Here is a 25300-nt window from a genome sequence, read left to right on the forward strand (position 1 = left end):
GAAGGCGTAGAGCAAGGCTGAAAGGATGTGATGATTTCAATTCAGTGATAGAAGAACTTGATCATATCTCTTCTGGCCATGGCCATTGTGGGGTCCAAGAAGGAAAGGTGAAGCAAATCAAATTCTGACAACCAAATCAAATTCTGACACTGATTGGACATGATATTATTTGAAATAATTACTATAACACATTTTATGATGTGACGAGAACATAAAAAATTGTGTTGAAAAATGTGTCTGTAATACAAGTAAATAATTTTCTTATTAATAACATGTAGGAAGTATTGGTATTTAGTAGTACTCAACCCCATGACCCCAGAGATGGAAGCAACCATTCATGAAGGTTCATAGCTAAGATTTGACTTAAAAAAAAAAATGTAAAGTTCAGATTGCATCTTGTACATCATTTTTTTACATCATGTGTGGAGTTCATAAAATTTTACTATATAATTACACATTGTTGAAAGTAAATTACATCACGTGCATACAAAATTATGTCTCGTGCATTTTACACAAAATTGACCCAATCGGTTTGTGACAGCCGTTCGAACCCCATTTCCCAGAGAGATAGACACTGCACTGCAGATTTGGATAAGAAATCTAGTCCAGCACTAAGTACATTTTAATAAATAAACAGAAACTCTTTCCACAAAAGTAGTATTACGCCTACCAGCAACAGAGTGCCATGGCTGTGGTGGTAGAATTAATTATGAGGGTCGGCGGCTTAAGGGTAATGTCACAATATATTACTACTAGCAAATTCACCTGCGGGGCTTTTGAACTTCCATGTTTTAAATATCCATACGTCACAAAACACGACAAGAAAACCTGGACACCAACATTAAACTAATAACAAAAAAAATAAAAGAATCCTAAATTCGATCTGATAATACGTCTATTATATTATATCCCAGGCAAGAAGTTACTGCTATAGTACTATAGTAGTATAATCTTGGGAGTTTGGTGGTGGTGGTGGTGGTGCTGTGGTGGTGGGCTGGTAAATCGAGCTTCACCGTTTGTATACCGTATGGTTTTTTGCTTTCCGGATGCAGAGAAGGACGCAGGAAGGAAGCCAGGAAGCCGTGGTTTTAGGCCGTTGAAACAGTATAGAATATTGAATTCTGGTCTAGTCTAGTCTACTAGTACCAGGCAGCAAGGCCGAGAAGATAGGAGTAAGTAATTACAAGCCAAAAGGAGGAAGAAAGAGAAAGCCAGAGTAAATTCGTTGTGCGGTTTGAAGAAAGGAGACATGCCCGACTCCATCACAACAGCAGCAACAACATCTTCAATCTTTACCAAATCCCAAAGGTTCTTCTCCTATCATCTCAATACTAGTGGCGCTACCATTACTACTGCCATTAACTCTTTCCCTCTACTTCTTCAACTACTTTTCTTTTGCTTTTGCATATGGGTTTTCCATTGTTTTAAGAAATCTGCACGACTTAGTTTTTTTTTTTTCTTTTTATGTTCACCCTTCATTACTGGCTATTGTGGTTGTGGTTTCTGTGATACTTATACTACCGCCGTTACTGTGATGATATTAATGGGCTAGTAGTTAAGTGCTGCATGTTTCATTGGTTATCTGACTCCTTTGTTTTCGTTTCCTTTTTTTGTCCTTTTCCTGCTTCTTGTTGTTTAACTCCTCTGGGAAATATATTTTCTGGGTTTTGGTTGTTTGGAACCTTTCAATTCAAAGCATCCACTTTTAAAATAAAAATGGTACCTTTAGGCTTTCTGTGCCATCCCTCGAGGAGTACAAGAAAAATGGAAAAAATAAGTCTTTTTTTTTTAATTTTTGATATATCACTTACTTCTTTAGGATGGTTGTATTTATCTTTCATCTGATTTTTTCTCCTCTATGCTGTAAAAAGTCAGAACTTATTTTTCTTTGGGGGCACTATGCTGCTTCCTCTCGTGCAATGCTGGTTTCAGACGGAGTTATTCACTAGTTCTCTTTAAATCTGATGGTTGGCGTAGTGTCTTGTTTTCAATAAGTTCGTTATCTTGTAAATCCTATGTGGTATCTTATAACCTCTGATTTAGCTGACCAATTTTTTTTTTTCCTTTTGGGGGAGGGGTTAAAAAAAATGGGATATGAAGGATGAACCTCTACCGTGATACATGTCATGCATTTGCATTGTCTAGAATTATCAGAATGTGAACTTCTGCTGATTAGCATTTGTTTTGTGTAGTTTTACTGTATGGCTGCAAGAATTAGCTTTTCAACGTGTGGCCACTCTCGTATGAAAATATTGAATGCCTTTTGCCATTTTCTGAAAAATACGTATTTCAGCCTTCAGGAGGATTCTGACAGCAACATTTTGTGTGTGTGTGTGTGTGTGTGTGTGTGTGTTATTAATCTCCCTCTTTATATTAAACTGAATCTTTGGAAAAGGAAAAATGCATTATCCATGATTCAAAAATGTAGAGGACAGGCATAGCAGGTGATGGTCCTAATTGTAATTGTCTTAGGATAATGTAAATAATCCTTGCTTGTTGAATCAAATACTTGTCATTTGGAATGTTATTGTGGTTAAGGCTGTTGAGTCTACTACTTTGATTTAACTATTCTAAGGAAATATTTGCTTGGCCTTTTTTAACTTCATCAGCAGGTAAACTGGTTGCAGTTAGTACCGTAAAATTAACATAAGTTGAAGATAGTTTATTTAGCAATTTTGGTGCACTAAGTAACATTCGCAATTCTGCAGAATGCAGGACTTGCTGAAGGGGGATGATCTTAACAATGCTCGCATGATGGCCCCATGTGTTGATGATAGCCAGTCTTGGTGGACTTCTACTAACTCACAAGGGCAACAGTCATCTCTGTCAAGAAATTTAACTTTTAAAGCAGCATCTCCAGTGGAATGCTTTCAGGGTAATAAGCAGTTGGGTTTTCACTTTCAAGATCAAGAATCGTCTTCCACTCAGTCAACTGGTCAATCTTGCCCGGAAGTTGCTAGTATGGAAAATGAAAAATACAGAAAAAATATTACATCGGTTCAGCCAGGTAAATTAATTGAGCTTTTACTTTTTGTTTTGTTGAAGTTTAGTTCTACATGTGCTATCTAAAGCTGAATAGAGATGTTGCAAAGGAAGACAAATTGAATTTGTAAAATCTGCTGTAGTGTAGTACATATTCTGATTGGTCCTCTCAGTGATGTTAACTAGTATATTAGCAAGTTGTGAATCCAATTGATTTAGCAAGGTTGGTACTAGTTTAAATATCAAATCACAACCTAAAAATTGTTGAGGATAGAAAAGAAAAGAAATAAACCATATTAGGACCATGCATCTTGCTACTTTAAATATTGCCTAAGTCATGCAAATAGAGAGGCAATTTCGTTGTAGTGAACTTGTGGCCAACTTGCCATCAGTCTCTGTAAAACAATCTTAGTATGCCTGGCTGCCTTTTTGTCGCAACATATGTCAAGAGAAACAAATTTGTCATAGACTAGTTCTAGTCTATGATTTGGTGGGTATTACCAATTTTGCAGTATTCTTCCTCTTCTTCTTCCTTGGAACTAAGATGCTTTTTCTTTAAACCATGCTGTTTTTTTTTTCACTAGAGGTTTGATGAATGTGATCAATATGTAAAAGCTTTGTTTATGTTTGGGACAACTCAACGAAGCATTTATCCCATGTATATGAGATCATATACAGAATATGTTGTTCTCATTTAGCTCTTTTTCTGGCTGGTCATCTAGATTCATTAATGCTTGCTCTATAGAGACAAGATCATATGTTTGCTTGCATTCTCCTTTTTCAGAATTTTACCATGTTAATCAGGAGGTCATTTTTTGCCAGCCAGCTTATTCCTTGAAGTTCTTTTGCAATTATTTTTGTCATCTTAAGCCATATTTTTTTATTCTCTACTTATCTTACTCTTAGTTGTGAATGAAATTAATCATTTCCTTACCTTCTCTTGCTAGAATGCAGACAAAATTCTAACTTGACTGTCACGCTCTTGCACCATTATCATTCTTCTATCCAAGCTTGGGTTTGGTTTTCTCCTAGTAACAAGCACAGAAAGATCATCAGACACTGTGCATATTATGATGGCATTATCTTACTTTGGTTAAACAATGTGTTAAGCAAACTGTTTATGCTCATATACATGTGCACAATATTAACTAAATCTTTTATGCATAGAAATAGATCACCATCCAGTGTTGTGCTAAAGCATTTTGAGAATTGACTTATAAATTTACACTTTAATGAGGAAACTTGGGAGAAATTTCCTCCCATGCACGTCTCACTTTATGGTCTTTGTGCATAGAGAATTGGTGCTTCATTTTATGCTAATAGCTCATTTATAAAATGATTATAGTCAGATGAGGTGATTACTGTTTCTTGAGTGGTTTTAGAAATGATCGAAGTATTAGATACAAAACATATGTGCTTGTCAGTGTTACAATCTATAAATGCTTTTATTGGATTTTCTGCTATTGCTTGATGAGCAGGCAAATCGGATGTCCAAAGTCATACAAGGCATGTTTTCTGTCATTTAAATCTCTTATGTTATATTGCTTTATTCTTCCTGATGAAAACAATTGTAAATCATACCTTTTGTTTTTGTGAACATTCCGCACTTTCAGACATGCTGTATTATCTTAGAGGAGTTAATTTCATACAAAACTTAATGAACAAGATGTTGAGCTTCCGATTTGATGTTGTCTGTCTAAACAAAATATGAACATACTTGTGAAAAATGTGAGATGGGAAGTCTTTTGTTCATTTCATATGGATGTTTTCCTTTGACTACAAAGGAATACTACTCGCAGTTGACAATATATAATGTTTTGAAAAGAAAGGTGGAACCTCTGGAATCACTATATTAGGTAAATTTGGAAAGAAAGTAGAGAATGTATGACAGTGAGACACCAGTACTTTTTAAATTTTTTGCATATAATCCGTTAGTTTTTGTTTTTGTCTTTGTTTTTTTTTTTTGTTTTTTTTGTTTTTTTAAGTTTGGGTTGAGGTGCAACTGGTAGGTAAAAGCATTCTATGAAAGTGGATGTCATGATTAAAAGATCCCCTCTTGAAAATAAGACATTTAATTTGTAAAAAAGTGAATAAATGGAATTTCTTCAAATGATAGCTTTCTATTTATCGTCTTCCACTTTTGCATTGATCTTTAATTGCCTGGTGTGTAAGTTTTTTATTTTTTGTTTTATATTTTTGGTTTGTGCAGGCTGGTGTGGATTGCATGCAAAGCCTGAAGAGGACCCAAGTAAATCAAGTGTTTTATTTCAGGATTACATTTTTCCTTGTTCATCAATTGATTACAGGCAACATGTAAGTCAATTGATGTAGTTTTCTGACATTTATCTGGAGTATTGGATGAGCTTTCAAGTAGTGACAATGTGCTTGTATACTTTCTGTAGGCAACCTATCCTTTTAATTACACTGATCCATACAATCATGGGCTAGTTGCTGCTTATGGCCCTCATTCTGTGGTAAGTGCAACAACAGACTATCACTCTATCATTGATTTTATGTAACTAATTGCAGATTTATGTGTTAGTTGGCGTGAATGTTTAAGAATGCATCCTTTTAATTCAAACAACTATAATCATTGTGGACAAGAAAGACTCTCCTCCCTTGGTCCTTTTTTTCCTCAAACTTCATACCTTTGAACTTACAAAATACATACATAATAAAGGAGATAAAGCTTTCAGATTCATGGGGAGATAAGGGGTGGCAGTAGATTAGTATTGGAGCTTGATTCACTATCTTCTTTTTTTTTTTTTTTAAATGATACTGTATTCTTTACACTGCATCTTTCTTCCTATTTTTGTCCATATTCTTGTTTACCAGATGTGTGTTGCCTACTGGAAAGCATGGGTGATAGATAAATGGGGAAAGTTACTATGGTTGATATGATTCTTCTATTGGTCAATGCCTGGGTCATTTTCAGTGGTAGTATAATTTGCTTCTTAATTCTTCTTGGAGGTGGAATATGTGTTGAAGTGTTGCACTAGCTCTGCAAAATTTTCAAGGTTCAGCACATAGTCTACATTAGTGCTGTGCCATTTCATTCTTTTTTTAACCTTTTTTCCCACTTTGCATCTCCTTTCTTTTTATGCTTATGCTTTTCCTGTCCAAAAGATTCTCGTGGAACAGAAAAGTGCTATCTTTGATATTATTCAAATTAATGGTAGCTTGTTTTTTAGGATCTAGACTTTCACCAATACTGCAAAATTAATTGTGATAAGATGAGATTATCATTGTTAACAACTTAACATCACGAGCATTTAAGCAACTAGGAAGTTGCCTATTTTTTTTTATCAAGTGGGCTCTTTGGTTCTGGATTCCCCAACCCAGGGGCTTGTCCTAATGATTTTATTCATCTTTTGTGAAATAGTTATTGACCTGCACTGCTATATGAGATGGAGAAAATTTTTTGACTTACTGCCTAAGCCGTGTTTCTTGATGATATACTTTCCATTTATAACTGATCAGGTACATTCCCAAATGATGGGCATGACACCTATTCGTGTGCCGCTTCCTCTCGATGCTGCACAAGATGAGCCTATATTTGTGAATGCAAAGCAGTTCAAAGCAATTATGAGGCGTAGAGAATCGCGTGCCAAGCAAGAGGCTCAAAACAATCTGTCAAAAAATCGAAAGGTTGGTATACAATAGCTTCTATTTCCTCTCTGCATGGGGGCATGGTTCTACCACTGGTTGACCAGATGCATCAAAAATTGGCTAATAGTTTCTATTTCTGAAAAATGTGTTTAGCCTTATCTCCACGAGTCTCGGCATCGTCATGCTTTAAATAGAGCAAGAGGTTCTGGCGGTCGTTTTCTGAATACAAAGGAACTGCAGGAGTCCAAGGCCGTTGCCAAGACCAATGACAAAGAAACCTCCGGTTCCTTGCAGCTCCAGTTGAACATGGAAACAACGGAACCTGAAGTTTGTCAGACAGGAAATAAAAAGGATGGGATCTCCATCACTGCCTGCTCGGACATCACAAGTGCTTCAAATGGTGATGATGCCCTCCAGCGTCAAGACTTCAGGTTCTCTGGGTATCGACCTCATGTTGGTAGTTTCGTAGCCAGTGGTGGGAGTGGTAGAACTGGTGGCGTTCAGCAGTTCCTCTCAATCCGCTGATGAGATTGGGGAGTCAAACTTACAGCTGTCCATGACTCGGCACTTCTCTGAGGATATGGCTGCTGGTAAAAGTGGGAAGTCATCCTTGGCTGTTTGGTTTGGTAATATTGTAGTGCATCTTCGCGTACAAAAGTAGCTTCATTGCGTGCATGGTTTCTGGAAGTTGTTTTTAAAACAAGAAGGCTTCATCAGAATGATATGATGAGTGGCTACTGTTATAATTCACTCAACTATTTGCAAAAGAGCACTTCAGTTGCTAATGGGTGGTAATGCTTTCTGTTCAGGGTTTGAGGTTGAAATGACGTAGTGGCTTTAAAGGCTTAGAGCCTGTCTGCTTACTCTCCCTGTTGGTTGGTCGTTGGCCGTTGGGTATAAAGATGCGGCTTTCAATAAATGATAGCATGAAAAAAGAATTATGGCACCAAAAAAAAAGGAGAAAATCTAATAGATAATCAATAAAAATTTGGCATTGTTACTGTAAAAGATTATCATATTTTTGCCGTTCTAATCATTCAAATTTGGTATATGGCTTGCTTGGGTACTCCTTTTTTGGCGAAATATTTCTCATCTGTATTTTTCAGTTACTTTTTTATTTTTACAACAAACTAATAAACTCACATGCATAAATAGTATTATAAAAAGTGCTACAATGTTATTTTGAAATAATTTTGAAATAATCTTCTATCATAATAAACAGCCAGCGTGCCATTTTTCTTCTAAAATTATAGTTGTGTCAAAACTTGAAAAGAAGGGCAGAAAAAACCTACATCACCCTTGAACTTTAAGTTTGTAATTTTTAACCTTCCAACTATTGAATGAATGCTTTTTCAACTCAACTACTAGGAATGCATTTTTTTTTTGTGTTTTGGTAATAAAAGGGACTATATAATGAAAAAACTTAAGTTATAGGTACAAAACGAGGGAAGCAAATTCTTTTAATATCTGCATCTACTAGATTTCTCAAATGAGGAAGGAAACTTTCATAATACACAAGATTGGTATCTTACTGAACATCCAGTTTCGTCAATCTGTCACTACATTGGTTTGCTTCTTGATAAGCAAGTCTAAGTATGACTTTCAGCAGAGCAAAGATCATGAACCTGCAATCAGAGATAATTGAAGCATACTCATGAGTTGAGGTATCATGACGAAGTACTAGGAGTAGCTCGTTTAAGAGCAAAATGCTTCAATGACTCTCAAACTATTATGAAATTCAACTTTTAACCCTCAAACTATTAAGTGATAAGTTTTAGTCCTCTAATTAATTAAAACATTTAATTCTAACCCTTTCGTCAATTTGAGTCGTTATGTTTAACAAAGATAAAGGATTCATGAGATGTTAGTTACCCTCAAACTATTATGAAGTTCAACTTTTGACCTTTCAATTATTAACTAATAAGTTCTAACCCTCCAACTAATTAAAATATATAATTCTATCGTTTCTATCAACTTGAATCATTATATCGAATAGAAACATCTATTGATAAAGAATTTGGACTATGTCCAACCAAGTGTTTGATAAATTAAGAAGGTTTAGATACAGTGAGGTAAAGTTTAGAGGAATTTCATCAGAGAATTGATTATTTGAGAAATTTAGAAAATTCAAAATTGAAAGTGAACCAAAACTTGTTGGAATATTCCCAGAAAATAAATTGTATGCTAGGTTTATGCCATTAAGAGAAGCACATGAACCTAATGATTTTGGAACAATATCAAAAAATGAGTTAAATTCCAAATGAAGACAAATCAATTAATTCAAGTTGCCTATCGTTACTGGAATTTCTCCATTCAGGGTTTTGGGTTTTACGTTTTCAATTGATTTTGGTCAAATTCAGTAATTGAAGATTTGGTAAATTACTTTATGAGTCAAATGGGGTAAAATAATTTTACTCTAACACATGTTCTGTGAACACGAAAACACTCGTCAATTATGCCCTTATCACACATGTGGTGATGTTTTTGTTTGACGTAACGACTCAAATTGACGGAAAAATTAGAATTATATGTTTTAATTAGTTGAAGGAGTAAAATTTATCAATTAATAGTTAGAGAGTCAAAAGTTAAATTTATAATAGTTTGAGAGCCATTGCTACACGTCATATTATTTTTGTTAAACACAGCAGCGCAAGTTAACGAAAGGGTTAGAATTATATGTTTTAATTAATTAGAGGACTAAAACTTATCAATTAATAGTTAGAACCAAAAGTTAAATTTTCTAATAGTTTGAGGGTCGTTGGAACATTTTGCCCTCGTTTAATGTAACGTAGTAATATGTGTCTGCTGTTACCTTTTTCCTTCTTCTCTCTCCTTAAAAAAAAATATATAAAAAACAAGGACTGTGTTGTGCTAGACCGACTTACGGGAGCTTCGATACTGTATTTTGCATTGGGTTGGCAGTTTGGGCCACAGGAGGATTCATGGACCTGAAATCTCTAAGAAAACTCAAACCCACAGACACAGAGGGACCGCATTCTACGTAAAGAGAGCCCAAACTCCAAACCTCATAGGAAAGCGGGTTCTGGACTCGGACTCATCTCTCGTCCCTCCAATCTAGTTAAACCCGACCACATTCTTCAGATTCAAATCCGCTGGCTCAGCCTCAGCAGTCAGCCCTTAGCCGTCAGCTCCGCTCCTCAAAAATAAAAAATAAATAAACAAAACAAAACAAAACCTCGCTTGAAAGACCACCTGCCCTTCCTTCATTACGCCATTTCCTTAATTACTAGTAACTGGTGCTTCTACGAAAATTTCCAGCTTTAGAGCCTCCTACTTTTCTTGCTAAAATTTTCTTCTCATTTTCCATTTTCTACTCTTCTTTAAAATCCCAACAACAAAACCCTCCCCACTTTTCCCATTTGCTTCTAACCGCTACTCTGGAGTACTAGTAGTAGTTTTCGGGGAAAGAATAGAAAAGGTTGAATTTTGTAAGTGTGTCGTATATTCTTGAAAATGGACGGAGGCTACAATCCGCGAACTGTAGAGGAGGTGTTTAGAGATTTTAAGGGCCGAAGAGCTGGTTTGATTAAAGCTCTTACCACTGGTTCGCTCCTTCTGCCTGCCTCTCTCTCTCTCTCTCTCCCTTAATTAAGTATGTTTTTTTTTGTAAAGTTTGCTTTTTTTTTTCCTCTCTTTTTAACTTTCCGCGTGTTGTTTAATTTTTGTCGCAGATGTTGAAGACTTCTACCAACAGTGTGACCCAGGTATGAGTTCTTGCTTCCTCTACCTAAAGTTAGTTATAAATGCGAGAATTTTCAGGTTTTTGCTGTCACGGTGCTATGTTAAAATTCATTAGCTGGGGTGGGAAGGGGAAGGAGAATTCATGCGATGAGGCTTGAACCCTTGTTTAGACACGAAGAATAAAGACTTTTGACGCATGTCCGCTTTCTTACAGTTTGATGCAATTTACATATCCCGCCAAAAGGAAAAAAAAAAAAAGAAAAGGAGAAGAAGATGTTATACGCTCAGAATACGCATTATGGACTTCGTCAGAAATGTTAGAAGTTTAAATTTTGCCATTGAGCTGGAATCGGTTGTTAGAAAGGGGAGGCAGCAGTGGAAGAAAGCAATGAATTTAGTTTTTGGATGGTTGTTCTTCCCTTACCCACCCCCTCCCCAAAAAAAAAAAAAAACACATATGTGTGTCGATTGTATTTCAATTGTGTGTTGCATGTTTTCAGGAGCGTTTTTCTCATGCTTGACTCTTTTATTGGCTCTTGGTGTCTTGTGGGAACGGCTGCTATTTTGATTTTTAGTTGTTGAAATCTCCATGTGCAGTGGCATATCTAGTTTAAGAACGATGAGCTTGGAGGAGTAACTCTATCGATTAGCCTGTCTTTTTCAAAATTTATGGTGGTTCCTATCGTGGCTGATGTGTTAGTCTTCTTATTTGAAAAGTAGAAATTGCTAATGTCAATTATTCTTTGACAGTAGTGGAACTTAAATCCCAGTTGTTGTATTTATGTTGTTAGGCATGTTTATGAAACAATGTCATCTCCTTGTTACTGTGTGTGACTATTCCCATAGAAGTATTGAGGTTAAAGATTTTCATAATTGTAGCCTTGTCTGTTCTTTTGTGCTTTTTCTTCATATTAGGTGGTCTGTTGCTTACTCGGTATTGAAGAGGCTATGACTTGAAATTGCTCAGCCACGATGACTGCCAAACTCAATTTTATAGGTCCCTTTTATCTGTGCATGGGTTTTTCTTTCTAGTTTTTATTTGTTGGATATAGACAATCATATCTTGTTCTTCAAAGGAACTTATCTATGCGCAGCCCTAGTCCTTGCCTTTATGTTTTAGCATTAGGTTTATGTTTTAAAGTTTTAATAAATGTCTTGTAATTAAAGCTTTGGCTTGTTACCTTGACATGGAGTCTACTATTCTTCTGTGTATATTACACGGGATAGTCAGCCGTGTAATTTGCATTTGGTCTATTTTTTTTTTCTTGGTGCATGAGAATTATTGTAATAGTAAGTTTAACTTTTGAAATGTATGGGTGTAGAGAAAGAGAATTTGTGCTTGTATGGTTTCCCAAGTGAGCATTGGGAGGTCAATTTGCCTGCAGAAGAAGTTCCTCCTGAGCTACCTGAACCAGCTTTGGGGATCAACTTTGCTAGAGATGGTATGCAAGAAAAAGACTGGTTATCTTTGGTTGCTGTCCACAGTGATGCATGGTTGCTGGCCGTTGCCTTTTACTTTGGTGCTAGATTTGGGTTTGATAAAGCAGACAGGTACGTGTTTATTGACTTCTTGCTTTCATCAAAGAGCTTAAAGCTTTTGCAAATTTTAACAGCTAGCAAATTCATAGATTTCAGACTTTCAAAATATTTTAAGTGGTTCATGGACTTTTAGTTTCTTGGGGTATACAATAAACTCAATAATATTTCAGTTGTTAGCATCTAGCTGTGTAATATTGTTTGGATTTTGTCAGTTTAATCTTCTAGCATTTGAGTATCATTCAGCCAATGGTTATTTGCTGACCTTAGCTGCTTATCCTGCAAAGATTCTAAACTCGCAAAAAGGCAACCAGTGAATTTTGTTGAGCATAAAGAATTTTAAATAGGCTAAAGTTTATGCTCATGTCCTGATTATAATTCAGGTCTACTTTGCAATGCCACAGACAATATCGTATTTGTTTGATGTAGACAATTGACTACCTTCTGGTGGATTCACTTGGTTTCTCATAAATAGCTGCTGGGGGAGCAAATTCAAAATGGTACATTGCTCTCCACTGTCTTGAGTTTGGGCGCTTCATTCGCGGATGCATGTCAATTTTTTATTCTCTGTTTTTTTTTACAAGGAATAAGTTTTCATCTGTAGTTAGTGTCACCTGGGAAGAATTTCTATCCACTGGATTACCACCTTCTCATGGCTGCTGTGTTATCAAAGGGCCAAATTTTATTTTTGGACTGTAGGTGAGAGTGGTTACCTCACACATTCTTATTATCTGAAGGGGCTAAATAGACAAGGACAAAGGTGCAGTTCGTGGGTGATCATTAATTAAAAGTTCATGTAGATACATATTAGGTTCCTCGAAGATTTGAATTTTGATGCTATATTGCTCATATCTTCACTTCAACCACCTTCTCAGCCAAGTCAGCATGCCCCTTGCTTGAAATGTTAAAATTCGTTTGACATAATCAGAGAATTATATTAGAATGTTCATCTGACAATGAAACTAAGCTACTTATCAGATTTCTTGTAAGTTCCTCATTATAGTAGGTTCTTTTGAGGTTGCATTGCATGTGTTGCTTGAAGGACAGTAGCAGTTTTGCTTCCTTAAGTATTGACAAGCTGTATTGCAGTCTTCCTGATCTTCAGAAGCAGCAAATTTTGCTCTCATATTCTTGATCCTGTACTCGATGCTACACATCATTTCAGTTTTGACACATTGAGTCTCTGCTGTAACCAGCAAGAAGCCTGAAATAGCATGAGAGACAAATGTGAAGGATCAAATAGTGGAAGTTGAAACATTTCAGTAAATTGGGATGACACCAGTTGTTGGATATTGAAACATGGGGGACTAAGTTGTGATTGGTTTTAACATGTAAACTAATATCCTTTGACTGATTATTTTTATCTATCCATGTCTTTTGCTGTAGGAAACGGCTTTTCAGTATGATAAATGACCTCCCTACTGTATTTGAAGTTGTCACTGGTGCTGCCAAGAAACAACAGAAAGAGAAATCTTCGGCACCAAATCACAGTAGTAGCAAACCCAAGTCAAATTCCAAAATGGTAGAGTTGGATTTTCTGGTGATGGCTTTATTTTATTTTATTTTTGGATGTTTAATAGCATCTCCATCATTTTCCTTTTGTCTTCCTGTCACTTTAACGTTCTTGACCTGCACTCTAAGTACATTCCTTTCACTTTGAAATAATGCTTTGGATGCTGGATTCTTAATCCTTTGCACAACCATTTCTTACATGTCTGAAATGCTCTTCACTTTTTATGTGACACAAGCTGCTGGCATCTGTATCGCAGGGAAAATATTCAAAGTCACAGCCTAAGGATGAGGAGGAGGTATTAGACGGGGAAGATGAAGAAGAGCATGGTGACACCTTGTGTGGTGCCTGTGGTGAGAATTATGCATCGGACGAGTTCTGGATATGTTGTGATATGTGTGAGAAGTGGTTCCACGGCAAGTGTGTGAAGATCACCCCTGCTAGAGCTGAGCATATCAAGCAGTATAAGTGCCCATCATGCAGCAATAAGAGACCTCGCACTTAACGAGTGATGTAACGTAGTTTTCATCTACTTTCAGCCTCTTGATGTGCTCCGTCTTGTCTAAGCGGTTAGGTTTCTTCTGTGTTTCGGAGCTGTATGTAGAGCTAACCTGTGAGTTCATACTTTTTTCTCCAGGAAGACATTATTTTGTGCTGTGGTGTTGCCATTTTGTTTGTACTTCGGCTAATTTAGTCCCCGTTTTACTGCTAAAAAGGGTTACATTCTCCTAATTTTAGTGCTAGGGCGGCAGGAACATTTTGTTGATGTTCTCCTGTTGGGAGTTTTGACAGTCTCTCCTTGCAGATGTTAGATCACCATTTCTCGACTCTGGAAACGCGTGCCGTTAGCTATTAGTTTTTTTCTCCATAACAAATGATCGTACCGTGTCTCAGATTCATGTCCTTAGCTCTTAGTCTTCTCTCCATAGCTCTGGCTTCCGTTGGTTAAAGCGCACATTCTAGACAGATGAAAACTGGCCGAGTAACTTGCCAATCATTTCGAACTCACCTGAAAGGATCGACGGACAGCGAAGAAATACATGGCATCGAACTAACAAAATCTTTTTCATCTGGCAATGTACCTCTGCTGCATGCCCGAAATGGATTGTAGTGCAAAATTGGAATTAAGCGAGTCTCGCATCTCTGCTTGTAATTATGGTTTTACCGAATGTTTACAAGGTTAGAAGAATCGGCACGGGAGATGATGATCCCGGTGTGCCGGACGAAAGGAGGCTCAGTGGTTCCATAAAATAATTTGTGGATTGTTATGCCTGGGACAAACATAAGACGCCATACTGGACCGTACAAAATTCTTTTTCATAACCCTTGATGCCTTGTACAATATCGATCCAAATAAAAAGCTAAACATTTAACCAACGTAAGCAACAAAATACTCTTTAGCCATTTATTTAAAGCAAGCATCTTGATCTGATAAGTGATCGGTTTCGCAGTACAGTTCTGTAATCAGTGCACGAAAGAGATTTAACCATGGACTAATCAGTGCCCAACTCCATTCTATGGTTTTAGTATTTGGCTATTATCCATGAAGACTGAAAAGAAGCAATCCCTCCACGCAAAAGGAGCTCACATTTTGGCAGCCACTTCCGATCGACTAGAGCGAAGCTGGAAAATCCGACTTTTAGCTAATAGAGGGGACCTCCCAATAAAGAGTTTCGAGTTCCAAAAAGTTGTGGAATATACTCCAGAGTATGCATCATGATGCAGGAAGGTATGTGTGTGGGAGTCGAAGAAATAGAATGGTATGTACATTAAAGTTGTACGCATAACGAAACTAGCAGCTGCACACATAGACTGCCATTTTGGTTAGGGTGAAGAGTTCTAGTTCAAGCAACAGCAGGAAATAGAGACAACTTTAGAGTTGAAAACAACCAAAAGATTTAACATTGCATTAGTTGAAAGAGGAGAAGACAAAACTAAGCTTATGCCCTGTTTGTTTTATTTCGTAATTCGTATGTTCATCATGTCAAACCCTCTTGATTCTTGGCTGAGAGCCGTTTCAAGAACTCATAGGTAGTTATCATTGTGGTGGCAGACATGGACATTGAAGCCCATCGTGGCCACAGCCCTCTGTAGCAAGCCATCAAACCACCTTCTCTTACCAAATTCCTGAACGTGTGTCCAATGGTTGGCCCCTTTCGGCCATTTTCGTCCCCATCCAGAACCTGCAATCTGGTCTTTATGGTATCCAAAGGCATAGTAATCACCGCGGAAACTCCTCCAGCCATGAATGCACTGACCCCTTGAACAGCTATTACAGTTTTACAATCAGGCCTTAAAGCACTAACACCGTTTTCAAACATATCATCATCTTTCTTGCACAAGTAAAATCCAATTCCATCCCAAACTAGCCTCTGAGCAACAGAGTAGGATGCCCACCAAACTGCATTAGAAGGAGCATAAGTCAAGATCGAAATCCCAAATCCCCTGTAGAGTCCTCTGAGTCCATCCGAATTTAGGATCTTCCTGAAGGCATCAAATCCATTCAGATACTTGGTCGAAGATAACGAATTACTAAATTTGTGTCGATTACCACCTTGCACCATAAGGCGCTGGCTCACCACATCAATTGGGGTCCAAACCATTTGTGCAGCCACTGCAGCACTTAATCCAGCAGCAGCATTAGCCATAGCAGCTGCAGTCGAGTCTGGAAAGCCAACTTTAATGGCAGTAGTCCCCACATTACTCTTGGTAATCTCCAAGACGGCCATGTATAATGCCCTGGCGGGGATTGTACCCATTAAAGAAGTCCCAAATCCTCTATACAAACTGCGAAACCCCTCATGTCTAACAACCCAAAACGCAATCCTAATGGTAGAAACTTGAGATTGGGCCACCTGTTGCCTGGTTTTTAACACCACTATAGGATAAAGAGTAGCTGAAACACCGGAAAAAAAGGCAGCTCCGAGGAAGAAAAACTTGGATTTATCCAGCATTTTCCAATCTATATCAGCTGGAATTTTTACTTCTTGGGACGATACTTCTTCTTCTTCAGCAGCATCCAAACTCATCTTAGCCACTTTCAAAAATCCCACTTTTTTTTTTTACTGTCAACTACTGTTGCTCAAGAAATTTTCATTCTACTAACTTGACCTCCATCTCTAATATGTCTATGAAAACAAGTACAAACCCATATCCATTAGATCATCAAACATCTTAAAACCAACAAAAATATTATTGTTACTATCACACAAATCCCAAAAAGTCTGGTCTTTAAAGATTTTTTTGGAACTGCAGTTACTGCAGGCTCAGAAAAAAGATCAAAACTTCATCTGCTGCTAGAGCTACTACTATTCACAAGTGCAGGAGAAAGTTGAGGTAAAAATCCAAAGAGGGCCCTTTTTTTTCCTCTTGCGAAGCCATTTTTGGGATCTAACGTGAACAACAGCATACGGGTCTAACATTTTTGGATGGCTCTAACCGGCAAAAGGTACATCATCTTCGACGGAAACGAAACGGTAGACCTGATTATATCAATACTACTGGAGGTATCGGATCTCGGACTTGTTCAGAAACTACAATGGAAATAAGCGGCTTAGAGGAGGAGAGAAAAATCGGCAAGACCGAAAGGCCTGTTGGCGGAAGGTAGTGAGAGCGAGACGGGAGTGGAGGATGAAGAGAGAGGCTGAGGATTTTACTTTTTATTCTTTTTAATTGTTTGCATCATTGCATGAATGATGAGAGAGGGGAATGAAGTCTCAAGATTGCCACGTGCAGATGTCGGATTGGTGGAATAAATTTAGTTAGACGGTTGGTTTGGTCTTTTCAATGAGATAGTGGGTTTGTTTGTCTGTACTGCGATCTGACAAAGACCCGCGGATGACTGGCCCACCAGTTCTGACGTGTGAACCTTATCCGCACTCACACCTGGTGGCGGTGGGATCATGCGTTTGCCGGTACGGTAGAGTAGAGTATTATTTACCGACTCAGCTACACCATCGTGTCATTGTCAAGGTTCAGATTTACCGTACGTATTTTCTTGTTCTAAGTACATGCAGAGTATAATTCAAGAAAATTTGTAATTGCTCGTAAAACTCAAGACTAATTTCAAAAAGCAAGAGCTTCCGCCCAGCCGGAGAAGATCCAATCATCAGGGAGAGCTTTTTTTTTTTTTTTTTCTTTTAAACTTTGTTATATACCCTATTTGTTTAGTGCATCACACAAGAATTGTATTATTTCTTATTTTTAAAAAAATTCAAAGAATAGAATAATGCTGTTATCTGATTTGATACTCTGTTTCCTAACCTCCATACGACCCTCTTTAAACTCTCCATAAAGTATATTTAACTCCAATATACGCCTCCTCAGGCTCCCTCCCTATAAACTTCCCCCATAGAGTGCATTTAATACTAATACAAGTCTATTTCAGCTCCCTCCCCATAAAATAAGAATACATTACAGAAAAAAGAAAGAAAAAAAACTAGAGCCAAGACATAACCATATTGATCAATTGAGAAAAGCTTGTAATATTTGGTTTAAGTATATGTATTGCAGGAAGGAATTTTTTTTATTACAAGCCTCAATATGCCCAATCCCTTTGTTTCTAGAATTTTAGATTTATTTTAATCCATAAATATTTGATTCTACAATTTCACTACAATCAACCCATTTAAAACTATTAGTAACTTTTCTCGATTTCCAATTGCTATGCATGTTTAGCTAATCCTTATCCCTTCTCACCATTTCAAATTTACGTGATCCTTATCCGTTAATCTTATGAACTAATCTGGATCACAGAAAATTGAAATCACATCTACAAAATTTCAGTTTAGAACTCCATTCCAATCACAATTCGTACAACTCTATAATAACCAATTGATAACACAAATCCTTCACATCATCTGACGAGTAATAACTATAACTCAAAAGCATGTTATTTTGCATATCCATCGGAAGAAGCTTGATTCTACCCTGCCAGAAATTTGGTCGGTTACAAACAAAACCATTCAGCCTTTTTTTTTCCAAGGAGACAGCAACACCGAACTTCTTAATTGCCTTCGATGTGCATATAGCAACTCTTAAACGACGACTGACTCAATGTGAAACCTAAAATGTTAATTTTAGGAGGACTCCTCAGAGATAGAGGTCGGAATTTCTCGATGACCGTATACGTCAGGAGTCCATCCAGGAAAGTGTGGTACATCCTCTTTCCCTCTCCCGTTTGCAGAAGTCCCAAGTATTCTGAATGAGCCTCACGAAGCCCAGACTGCGCGGGGTGGTTCATGCTAACCACCAGACTGACCGAACCACATACACAAGGAGGCACCCTTAGCTTCGTCTTCACCTCTGCGAGCCACTGCATTTCCGCCAGTGGACAGCATCATGCGGAACAAAGCCCATTCACTATCATTAGTTCTTAATCGTTCGTCGACTGCATCGAGCCAGCAAGATGTCTCTCCCGAACCAGGTAAGAGGAAGAGGGGTGCTGGGTAGATGACGTTTGTATGATCTATCACCGATCAGCACCAGTTACTATCACGACATTGGCAGTCCCATATATTTAGTCCCTAGAATATTGCATAAGCTCAAACCACTGCACGTAAAATACAGAAAAAATTGGTTAGACTCGGATCATAATATATGGTATTCCATACCTTTTAGGCCTGAGAGTGAGAGAGAGAAAGAGGGGGGGGGGGGAACAAGGAGCACATGTAATTACTTGTCTCAATAGATCAGCAAGTGTTCTAGGTAGTGCCTCAATGTTCTTCAGAACCACATAATACGGGAAAGGAAAGGAATCTAAATACTTGGAGAACTTGACATTTCCACCTTGAAATGTTGCTTCCTGGAGGAACAAACAAGTGAGTCATCCTTGAGACTGAAGAGACTTTAGTTCCAAAAACTTGAAAAGACAAAAATACAACCAAAATATAAGGCAAAAAGAGTTACCATCAGGTCCATGATTGACTCTTCAGGGCTATCCAGTAACAAAAATGCCACCAAACGTTTTCTACTCAAGATATCTCTCACACAACGTTTAAGGTTTTCCTAGAAATATTCGACGTAAAAAGAGAATAAATGAGAATGAGAGGATAAGTGACAAGGTTGGATATTTGATGAATGAATTGTGAAATACCTTCTCATGGAACCTGCCATCTGCAATTATCAAAACAAGTTGCTGCAGGGGATTATGTCCTGAAGGTAGTCGTGCATTTGCTACTGCAGCATCCAGCATATTGTTCAAATATTTCAATAGATCAACTACTGGTTCATCAGCTATTGTATTCTCTTGACTAAATGTCAAGCTTGAGATCATCTATTCCCAGAAAAGGCAAATATCAGCCAAAGTAATCCAGTTTCACAACAATTATGTGCAGCTTAGATCTCATCTAAACAATTTTTAACTTGAAGCAATCAAATAGACCATTCAAAAGCATGATCTACAGACAGTTGATCAAGATTGGAAAAAAAAAAAGAACAAAAGATGGACTGAGATGTAGTGTCAGCTTCTCATTTACTTGTCAGGAGGAAAAAACTGACCTTTATACCAGCTTCTCCAGTAAATGGCTGATCAAAATCATGGAGCAATCTTATGTTGCCCTTCTTCCCAAAGCTTGCAACAGCTAAGTTACCAACTTCCAATTGAGACATTGCACGACAAACTGTGACCAAAGCTTCAATAGCTACATCTCCGCAACGACTTTCCTGCATACTACGGGAATCATCCACAGCAATGACCACCTGGTAATTGCGTTTATTTGGCCGTGTCCTCCTTAGCCATATTTTGTCTTTACGGTAATGACTTGCAATATAAGGAATCACCTGCCAATTTACACACGTTGTAATCGTATACCTTTCAGGTTTAAAGTATCTACACCATGTAAAGTCAATAGGTATCATACATGCTGTGTTTTCTTTTCTCAGTTTATATAATATGCCAATCAAGTTCCAGTCTCCCACCCACCCCAACCCAAAGAAGCACAGAGAAAATGGTAATGTGTATCTGTCCAGCATTCTTCTTGTCATCTTCTGAACACAAGGAAAAATTTTTTTTCCACTTCCTTCCTTCTCTTCCAGAAACAAGGTATTTCATTTGAAAAACCACAGAAAGTGAGAATGAGTTTAGAAATATAAGCACTATAATACGCACCTTCTTCATGTTAATCCTTTTGCCAGTCTTGTAATCACCCTGGAGCTTGCTAGCTAAAGTGGGTTCCATGACAAGCCGGAGCTGTTCAGCCAACTCTTGTGACAATCTTGTAGTGAGTAGTTCATATCTTCTCCACACTGTAGCAGCATTATGTCTCACATCACTGGAAATTTCTTCAAGAAAATTGGCCTTACCAAGCTCGTCATCACTCACAGAAAGCTTGCTGAGTTGATTTATGTCCTCAGTCAAGTAAGACCTATTGATAGACACCAAACTCTGTGATAACCTCGTGTCCTCATCATGATTCCCATGAAGTCCTGAAGATTCCTCTGAATGCTTCCCTAAGTCCAAGCTTTCTGATTGTCTTTCCAAATCATTTCCATGATTCAAAGCCGAACTCAGCATATGTTGTCTGTCAGATGGCTGATTTTCAAACTCCATATCAATGCCATGGTCTACTCCTTTAGTTTCAGTATCTTTTTCCAGATCCTTTCCACTCATATTTTTGTCAATCTGGTCATTTGTTGCTGGTCCAAGTGTTTGGGCTGTTCCCTTCTCAAATTCAGCAGTGTATCCATATTCATTTGCATTTTCCTCATTGAAATCACCAGTGTCATTGACATTTTCCTCAAGATCCATAGACACTTTAACTCGTTCTTTCCATCCATCAAGTGCATCTCCAACACTACGCAAAGGATTTGGTTTTGTTTTCTGAATTGAGTCTTCCCTTAGTGGCATAGGCGCATCAAAACGACTATTGCCTAGTTTGCTACCATTTGATGTGTCAGTAACAGGAAGTTCAATGGCAGAGGAATCAGGTAAGCCTCTGATAGGAGCAAGATCATCTTGAACATCACTGGCATCTGACCATTTTGCTTCTGGTACAACATCACCCAAACCTACAGCACTAGATTCTGCATTTGGTTTATTTGCAGATTGCAAAGTTGAAATATCATCATTCATTTGCTCAGAAGTTCCCATTTGCAGAGGTTCCTTTGGCTCCCCAGAGCCCATTGTATCATTTTCATGATCACTTTCTTGGCTGTCTGTCAAATTGTTAGAACCTTTCTCATCCAAAGTTCCATCCATTTCAACATCCTTTTCCTCCTCGTTCTCACTGTCAGCTGGATCTTGTAGTTCTTCCATTACATGATCTTCCATGAGTTCAGTTCCGTTTGCTTCATCTTCATCAAAATCTTGGTTTGGCTCATCAATCTTCAACCCACTAGGATCTGAGTATGCATTGTCTTTGTCCATCATCGCATCTTCCTTGCCGTCAGGAGCAGCTTCTTCTCCATTTTCCACATCTTTTTTGTCAAATTCTTCAGGATTGTTCTCCCCAGCTTCATCAACAGAAACTGGATCTTGCTTAGCTCGAAGCTCCCTATCATTAGTTTCATAGTCTTCCACTGGTGGCCCAGACTCATACTTCTCTTCCATGCCCATGGGATTTTCATCATCACTCTTCTCCCAGGGTTTCTCTTTAGCAATTTCACTATCAGCACCAGTTTCCCCCATTGCAGATTCCAATTGCTCGTCTCCACTGCCACCATAATCATCCATAGGTTCCTCATTAACACTAAGGACATCAGTACCAAAATCATGTTCCATCTCTATTCCTTTATCACTTCTACTTGGAGGATCACTTAAACCATCCTGCCCCTCACAATTCTGTGGAAACAGGGAAAAGAATGTCATGAAGCTTGCGCAAGGATCTTTCTTGAAGGAAAAGAATAGAAGAGAGCAACATAGAAAGTTCTATAACCCTGGGGCTTCCATACCTTTTCAGAAGTCCCAAGAAGTTGATCTTCATTATTTATCTGATCACTGACATCATTTAGTCCTGCACCCTCACCCATACCGGTTCCACTAGCATCTTGTCTTGTTTCACATTCAGATTCCTTAACTTGGTCTTCTGGAATGCCAAATCCTTTTGCAAATAACAAAGCAAAAATCTCTGCAAGCACATAAGTCATGACTGAGACCTGCATACAAAGTAGACCCATTTAGGTAACCAATGTTAATGGAGCATGTATACAAAGGGAGAGAAAAAATTCAAGAAAGAGACAAAAAAGGAGACTCGATTGCTTAATCCAGCCTATCCTTTTACAAGAAAGGCCTTAGGCCACCCATTACACCTACTCCAGATCCCTCTGTAACTAGAATGCGGCACATAAAGGAGACTGGATTGCTTAATCCAAGAAGGCAGAATACATTTCATGTAGCTTAGGTTCACTGCTTTCTAACAGAAGGAAGATTATAAATCAATTGAGATCAGAATGCATTTGACATTCTTACCATCCTATGCATATTGAGAAAATCATGCAGAAGACCATCACCAAAGGCCAAGATCACGTTTAACAATGAGTATAGAATCCTCAAATGTGCTTGAAAAAGAGAGCATGTATTTGTCTTACTGCAATGGTTCAGCTGCTCTCCCTGATAAAGAACTTACCAGTTAGAATTCAAACAGAAATCTGAAAGATATCTTATGAGATCAGTTTTTAATTTAAGACCAGTGATTGAACTGGAAAACTTACAGCATTATTAGTTATCTGCACCAATTTGTCACAGATAAAGTCCAACTTCAAGCGTTGAGTATCTGCTTCGAAAAAGCTTTTCCATTCACTAATATTGCTTGGTGACTCTTCACCAAAAACAGGTCCATTCTTCTGTGAGAGCATCACATGGAATGCATCTGATATACTTCTATATATTTCCTTAAATGGATCCAGGAAGCCCACTCCAATAGTGTTTTCTATATGAAGGTTGGCATCTTCAGAAACATTTTCTGATTGCTTTCTTGCTTTCAAATCAGAACTATACTGTTCGGCCATGAAACTAGCCTGAAAATACATAGCCAATAAATTGTTAAAAGCAGACCACTCTCAAGAAATTGAGAAACAAAAATTGTAATTAATTACGCATATCCATCAATTTACAAATGGAACTTAAAAGTACCTTCTCAAAAACCTCTTCGAAGTGTCCAAGTAATATTGCTTTAACTGTTGCTCCCTCCCTGTCTTCCCTGCTAAAAGCACTGAGGTTGTCCTTAAATGTTCTTATCCACTTGAAGTTGTCATTTACCAATTGTTCCATTTGTTTTGTAACACCATATGGAAGCAGTAAAGCTTCACAAGTGGCTTTAGCTCTGTTATCGCCAAGAAGATGAAGATCCAGCAGACCCTGTTTTGGAAATATCATTAGCTTAGATATGCAAGCATAACATCAATGGGAAGAAAAGTATGAACAAGAGTAAGTACCTTAGAGCTCTGAAGCTCCGGGACAAATTTCTCAATGATGCAAAAAATCTGCTTAGCTGTATCTTTGACGTTGGAACAGGAGTTTAAGTGATTATGCTCTACCTTTTGTACCAACAATTGCACTTCAGATATCATGGTAGACAAATTGTCAAGAAGTTGCTGCAATGAAAAAGGTGAAGTTACAGCAGTCATCAACAATGCAAAAATGACATTTTAGACTATACTGAGCCACAAGTCCAATGTCTACCTTCTGCTGCCACATGCAATTAAATATGGCATTTTGGTTCTCAGGAAAGGACCATTCACAACTGGCTGGTCCCACAAAAGAGTCTGGGAACAAATTTGCTAAAGGCCAAAGACATTCTCTCAGATCTTTAAGTTCCTCCGAAAAATGATAGGCAGCAGCACGTTGATCTTGTTGAATTGCAATGAGGTGATCAAGGAAAGAACAGGACCTTTTAACCTATACAAACAATAGGATCTGAGATGATCAAGAAAAGAATAGGACTTTTAAACAATACAAACAACAGGATTCAACAAAATAATGTGCATTTTAAAGGTGAAAACTCCAGCTCAAACACATAGGAGAAAAAGGTGTAGGTTGTGCTGTTTAACCCGATGCATAATCTGGATCAGAGACGTGTGATACATGCAATACATGTTAACATTTTCGTTGGTCTAAACAGGTTTCAAAATTGTATACAAGCTGGGTTGTTCGTTTCCATGATGGCTCGAATAACGTTGTTACTGTATGCAAGCTCGGTTGTTCATTCCCAAGTTAGTTTGAATGAATTACTTCATTAGAGATGTATAAATCAGTCCATGTACCCGAAACTTTCTTATACTTCATTGCTTGAAAAGATGACAAGCATGACATTGCAATCGTATGAACCAATCTTTGATAAATTTTATGAAGCCAACTCAGATTGAATTGGAATTTCCTTAGTTTATTATTTCCAGGCTAGTCTGTAAACATAACAGTCAAGAACCCAATATTATATGCCTGTGCCAAAAACCGAGCACATATCATTGCGTATTCTCTCGTTCTTTTGTATTTTTTGGGAAAAGGAGGACAAGCTCCAGATGCTTCCTCCAAAGTAAGGCCAATTATTCTTGAGCAATTTCATTGCCCTGCACCTCCCTTAGGAGCCAATGAGTTTGTATCTTTAATTTAATTTAATTGTTTTTTTTTTTGGGGGGGGGGGGGGGGGGGGAGGAGGTAGCACAGTCTTTCCAGTTCTTTGTCAAATCTAACTTCAGTGGTGTAGCTTTCCAGGGACTACCAGTCAGACAATATTGCTTTTCCAAAAAGTTACAAATGTAACATAATCTAGTCAAAACAACATAGTAACAACACACTTAACTTGTCAATTGAGCAATCCAAACAGCCTCAAAGTTAAATTACTTCTGCTTTTGAGCCAACTCTACCTCGTCCCTTGCAAGCAAAACTAGTTCCATTTTTTAGTCAGTTTTTATATGATTCTAGATTGTCTTGAATTGGATAAGCAACTATTTCAACTTTTAAAGTGCAACATTCATGTGAAAGATGTGTAGAACTTGATCTGATTTACAACAGAAATTAACCAGGAG

The 25300-nt window shown here is 37.8% G+C and overlaps 4 protein-coding genes across 9 annotated transcripts in view; 2 read left to right on the forward strand and 2 right to left on the reverse strand.

The window, feature by feature from the left end:
- Window positions 1–867: 867 nt before the first annotated feature.
- On the forward strand, window positions 868–7376 carry LOC113742453 (nuclear transcription factor Y subunit A-3). Its single transcript, XM_027270290.2, has 6 exons — window positions 868–1308; window positions 2709–3007; window positions 5192–5295; window positions 5385–5456; window positions 6463–6630; window positions 6745–7376. Exons 1-6 carry the CDS (start codon window positions 1250–1252, stop codon window positions 7114–7116), a joined length of 1074 nt encoding a protein of 357 aa, XP_027126091.2. The 5' UTR covers window positions 868–1249; the 3' UTR covers window positions 7117–7376.
- A 2337-nt stretch (window positions 7377–9713) lies between these two features.
- On the forward strand, window positions 9714–14071 carry LOC113742455 (PHD finger protein ALFIN-LIKE 4-like). 2 transcript variants are annotated; one of them, XM_072046949.1, is made up of 5 exons: window positions 9714–10156; window positions 10284–10316; window positions 11616–11844; window positions 13216–13369; window positions 13599–14071. In XM_072046949.1, exons 1-5 carry the CDS (start codon window positions 10066–10068, stop codon window positions 13842–13844), a joined length of 753 nt encoding a protein of 250 aa, XP_071903050.1. In that variant the 5' UTR covers window positions 9714–10065; the 3' UTR covers window positions 13845–14071. The 2 variants fall into 2 exon arrangements, with proteins under 2 accessions (XP_071903050.1, XP_027126093.1); XM_027270292.2 differs by having other exon boundaries at window positions 9720–10156; window positions 13216–13351; window positions 13599–14007.
- Window positions 14072–15218: 1147 nt separating this feature from the next.
- On the reverse strand, window positions 15219–17024 carry LOC113742454 (uncharacterized). The gene has a single exon (XM_027270291.2). It carries the CDS (start codon window positions 16366–16368, stop codon window positions 15319–15321), a length of 1050 nt encoding a protein of 349 aa, XP_027126092.2. The 5' UTR covers window positions 16369–17024; the 3' UTR covers window positions 15219–15318.
- A 1087-nt stretch (window positions 17025–18111) lies between these two features.
- LOC113742624 (midasin-like) overlaps window positions 18112–25300 on the reverse strand; it is a 34327-nt gene continuing 27138 nt past the window's right edge. For all 5 annotated transcript variants that reach the window (XM_072046951.1, XM_072046953.1, XM_072046950.1 and 2 more), the window contains 12 exons: window positions 23958–24173; window positions 23711–23869; window positions 23409–23633; window positions 22988–23293; window positions 22746–22886; window positions 22229–22432; window positions 20448–22118; window positions 19838–20119; window positions 19434–19613; window positions 19247–19345; window positions 19017–19142; window positions 18112–18890 (listed from right to left, as the gene is read on the reverse strand). In XM_072046951.1, coding sequence (XP_071903052.1) covers window positions 18858–18890; window positions 19017–19142; window positions 19247–19345; window positions 19434–19613; window positions 19838–20119; window positions 20448–22118; window positions 22229–22432; window positions 22746–22886; window positions 22988–23293; window positions 23409–23633; window positions 23711–23869; window positions 23958–24173 — 3642 coding nt within the window. In that variant the 3' untranslated portion in view covers window positions 18112–18857. The remainder of the gene's footprint in view (window positions 18891–19016; window positions 19143–19246; window positions 19346–19433; window positions 19614–19837; window positions 20120–20447; window positions 22119–22228; window positions 22433–22745; window positions 22887–22987; window positions 23294–23408; window positions 23634–23710; window positions 23870–23957; window positions 24174–25300) is intronic.

The sequence above is a fragment of the Coffea arabica genome, chromosome 4e (assembly GCF_036785885.1).
Source record: "Coffea arabica cultivar ET-39 chromosome 4e, Coffea Arabica ET-39 HiFi, whole genome shotgun sequence".
Taxonomy (NCBI): Eukaryota; Viridiplantae; Streptophyta; class Magnoliopsida; order Gentianales; family Rubiaceae; genus Coffea; species Coffea arabica.

What these genes read in the sequence shown, in the direction of transcription:
- LOC113742453 (XM_027270290.2), top strand. Translation starts at nt 1,250, where the DNA reads ATGCCCGACTCCATCACAACAGCAGCAACAACATCTTCAATCTTTACC. An exon ending in TATTACATCGGTTCAGCCAG is followed by an intron (nt 3,008 to 5,191) that starts GTAAATTAATTG and finishes TGGTTTGTGCAG; the next exon opens with GCTGGTGTGGATTGCATGCA. An exon ending in ATCTGTCAAAAAATCGAAAG is followed by an intron (nt 6,631 to 6,744) that starts GTTGGTATACAA and finishes AAATGTGTTTAG; the next exon opens with CCTTATCTCCACGAGTCTCG.
- LOC113742455 (XM_072046949.1), top strand. Translation starts at nt 10,066, where the DNA reads ATGGACGGAGGCTACAATCCGCGAACTGTAGAGGAGGTGTTTAGAGAT. An exon ending in GATTAAAGCTCTTACCACTG is followed by an intron (nt 10,157 to 10,283) that starts GTTCGCTCCTTC and finishes TTTTTGTCGCAG; the next exon opens with ATGTTGAAGACTTCTACCAA. An exon ending in TGGTAGAGTTGGATTTTCTG is followed by an intron (nt 13,370 to 13,598) that starts GTGATGGCTTTA and finishes TCTGTATCGCAG; the next exon opens with GGAAAATATTCAAAGTCACA.
- LOC113742454 (XM_027270291.2), bottom strand. Translation starts at nt 16,368, where the DNA reads ATGAGTTTGGATGCTGCTGAAGAAGAAGAAGTATCGTCCCAAGAAGTA.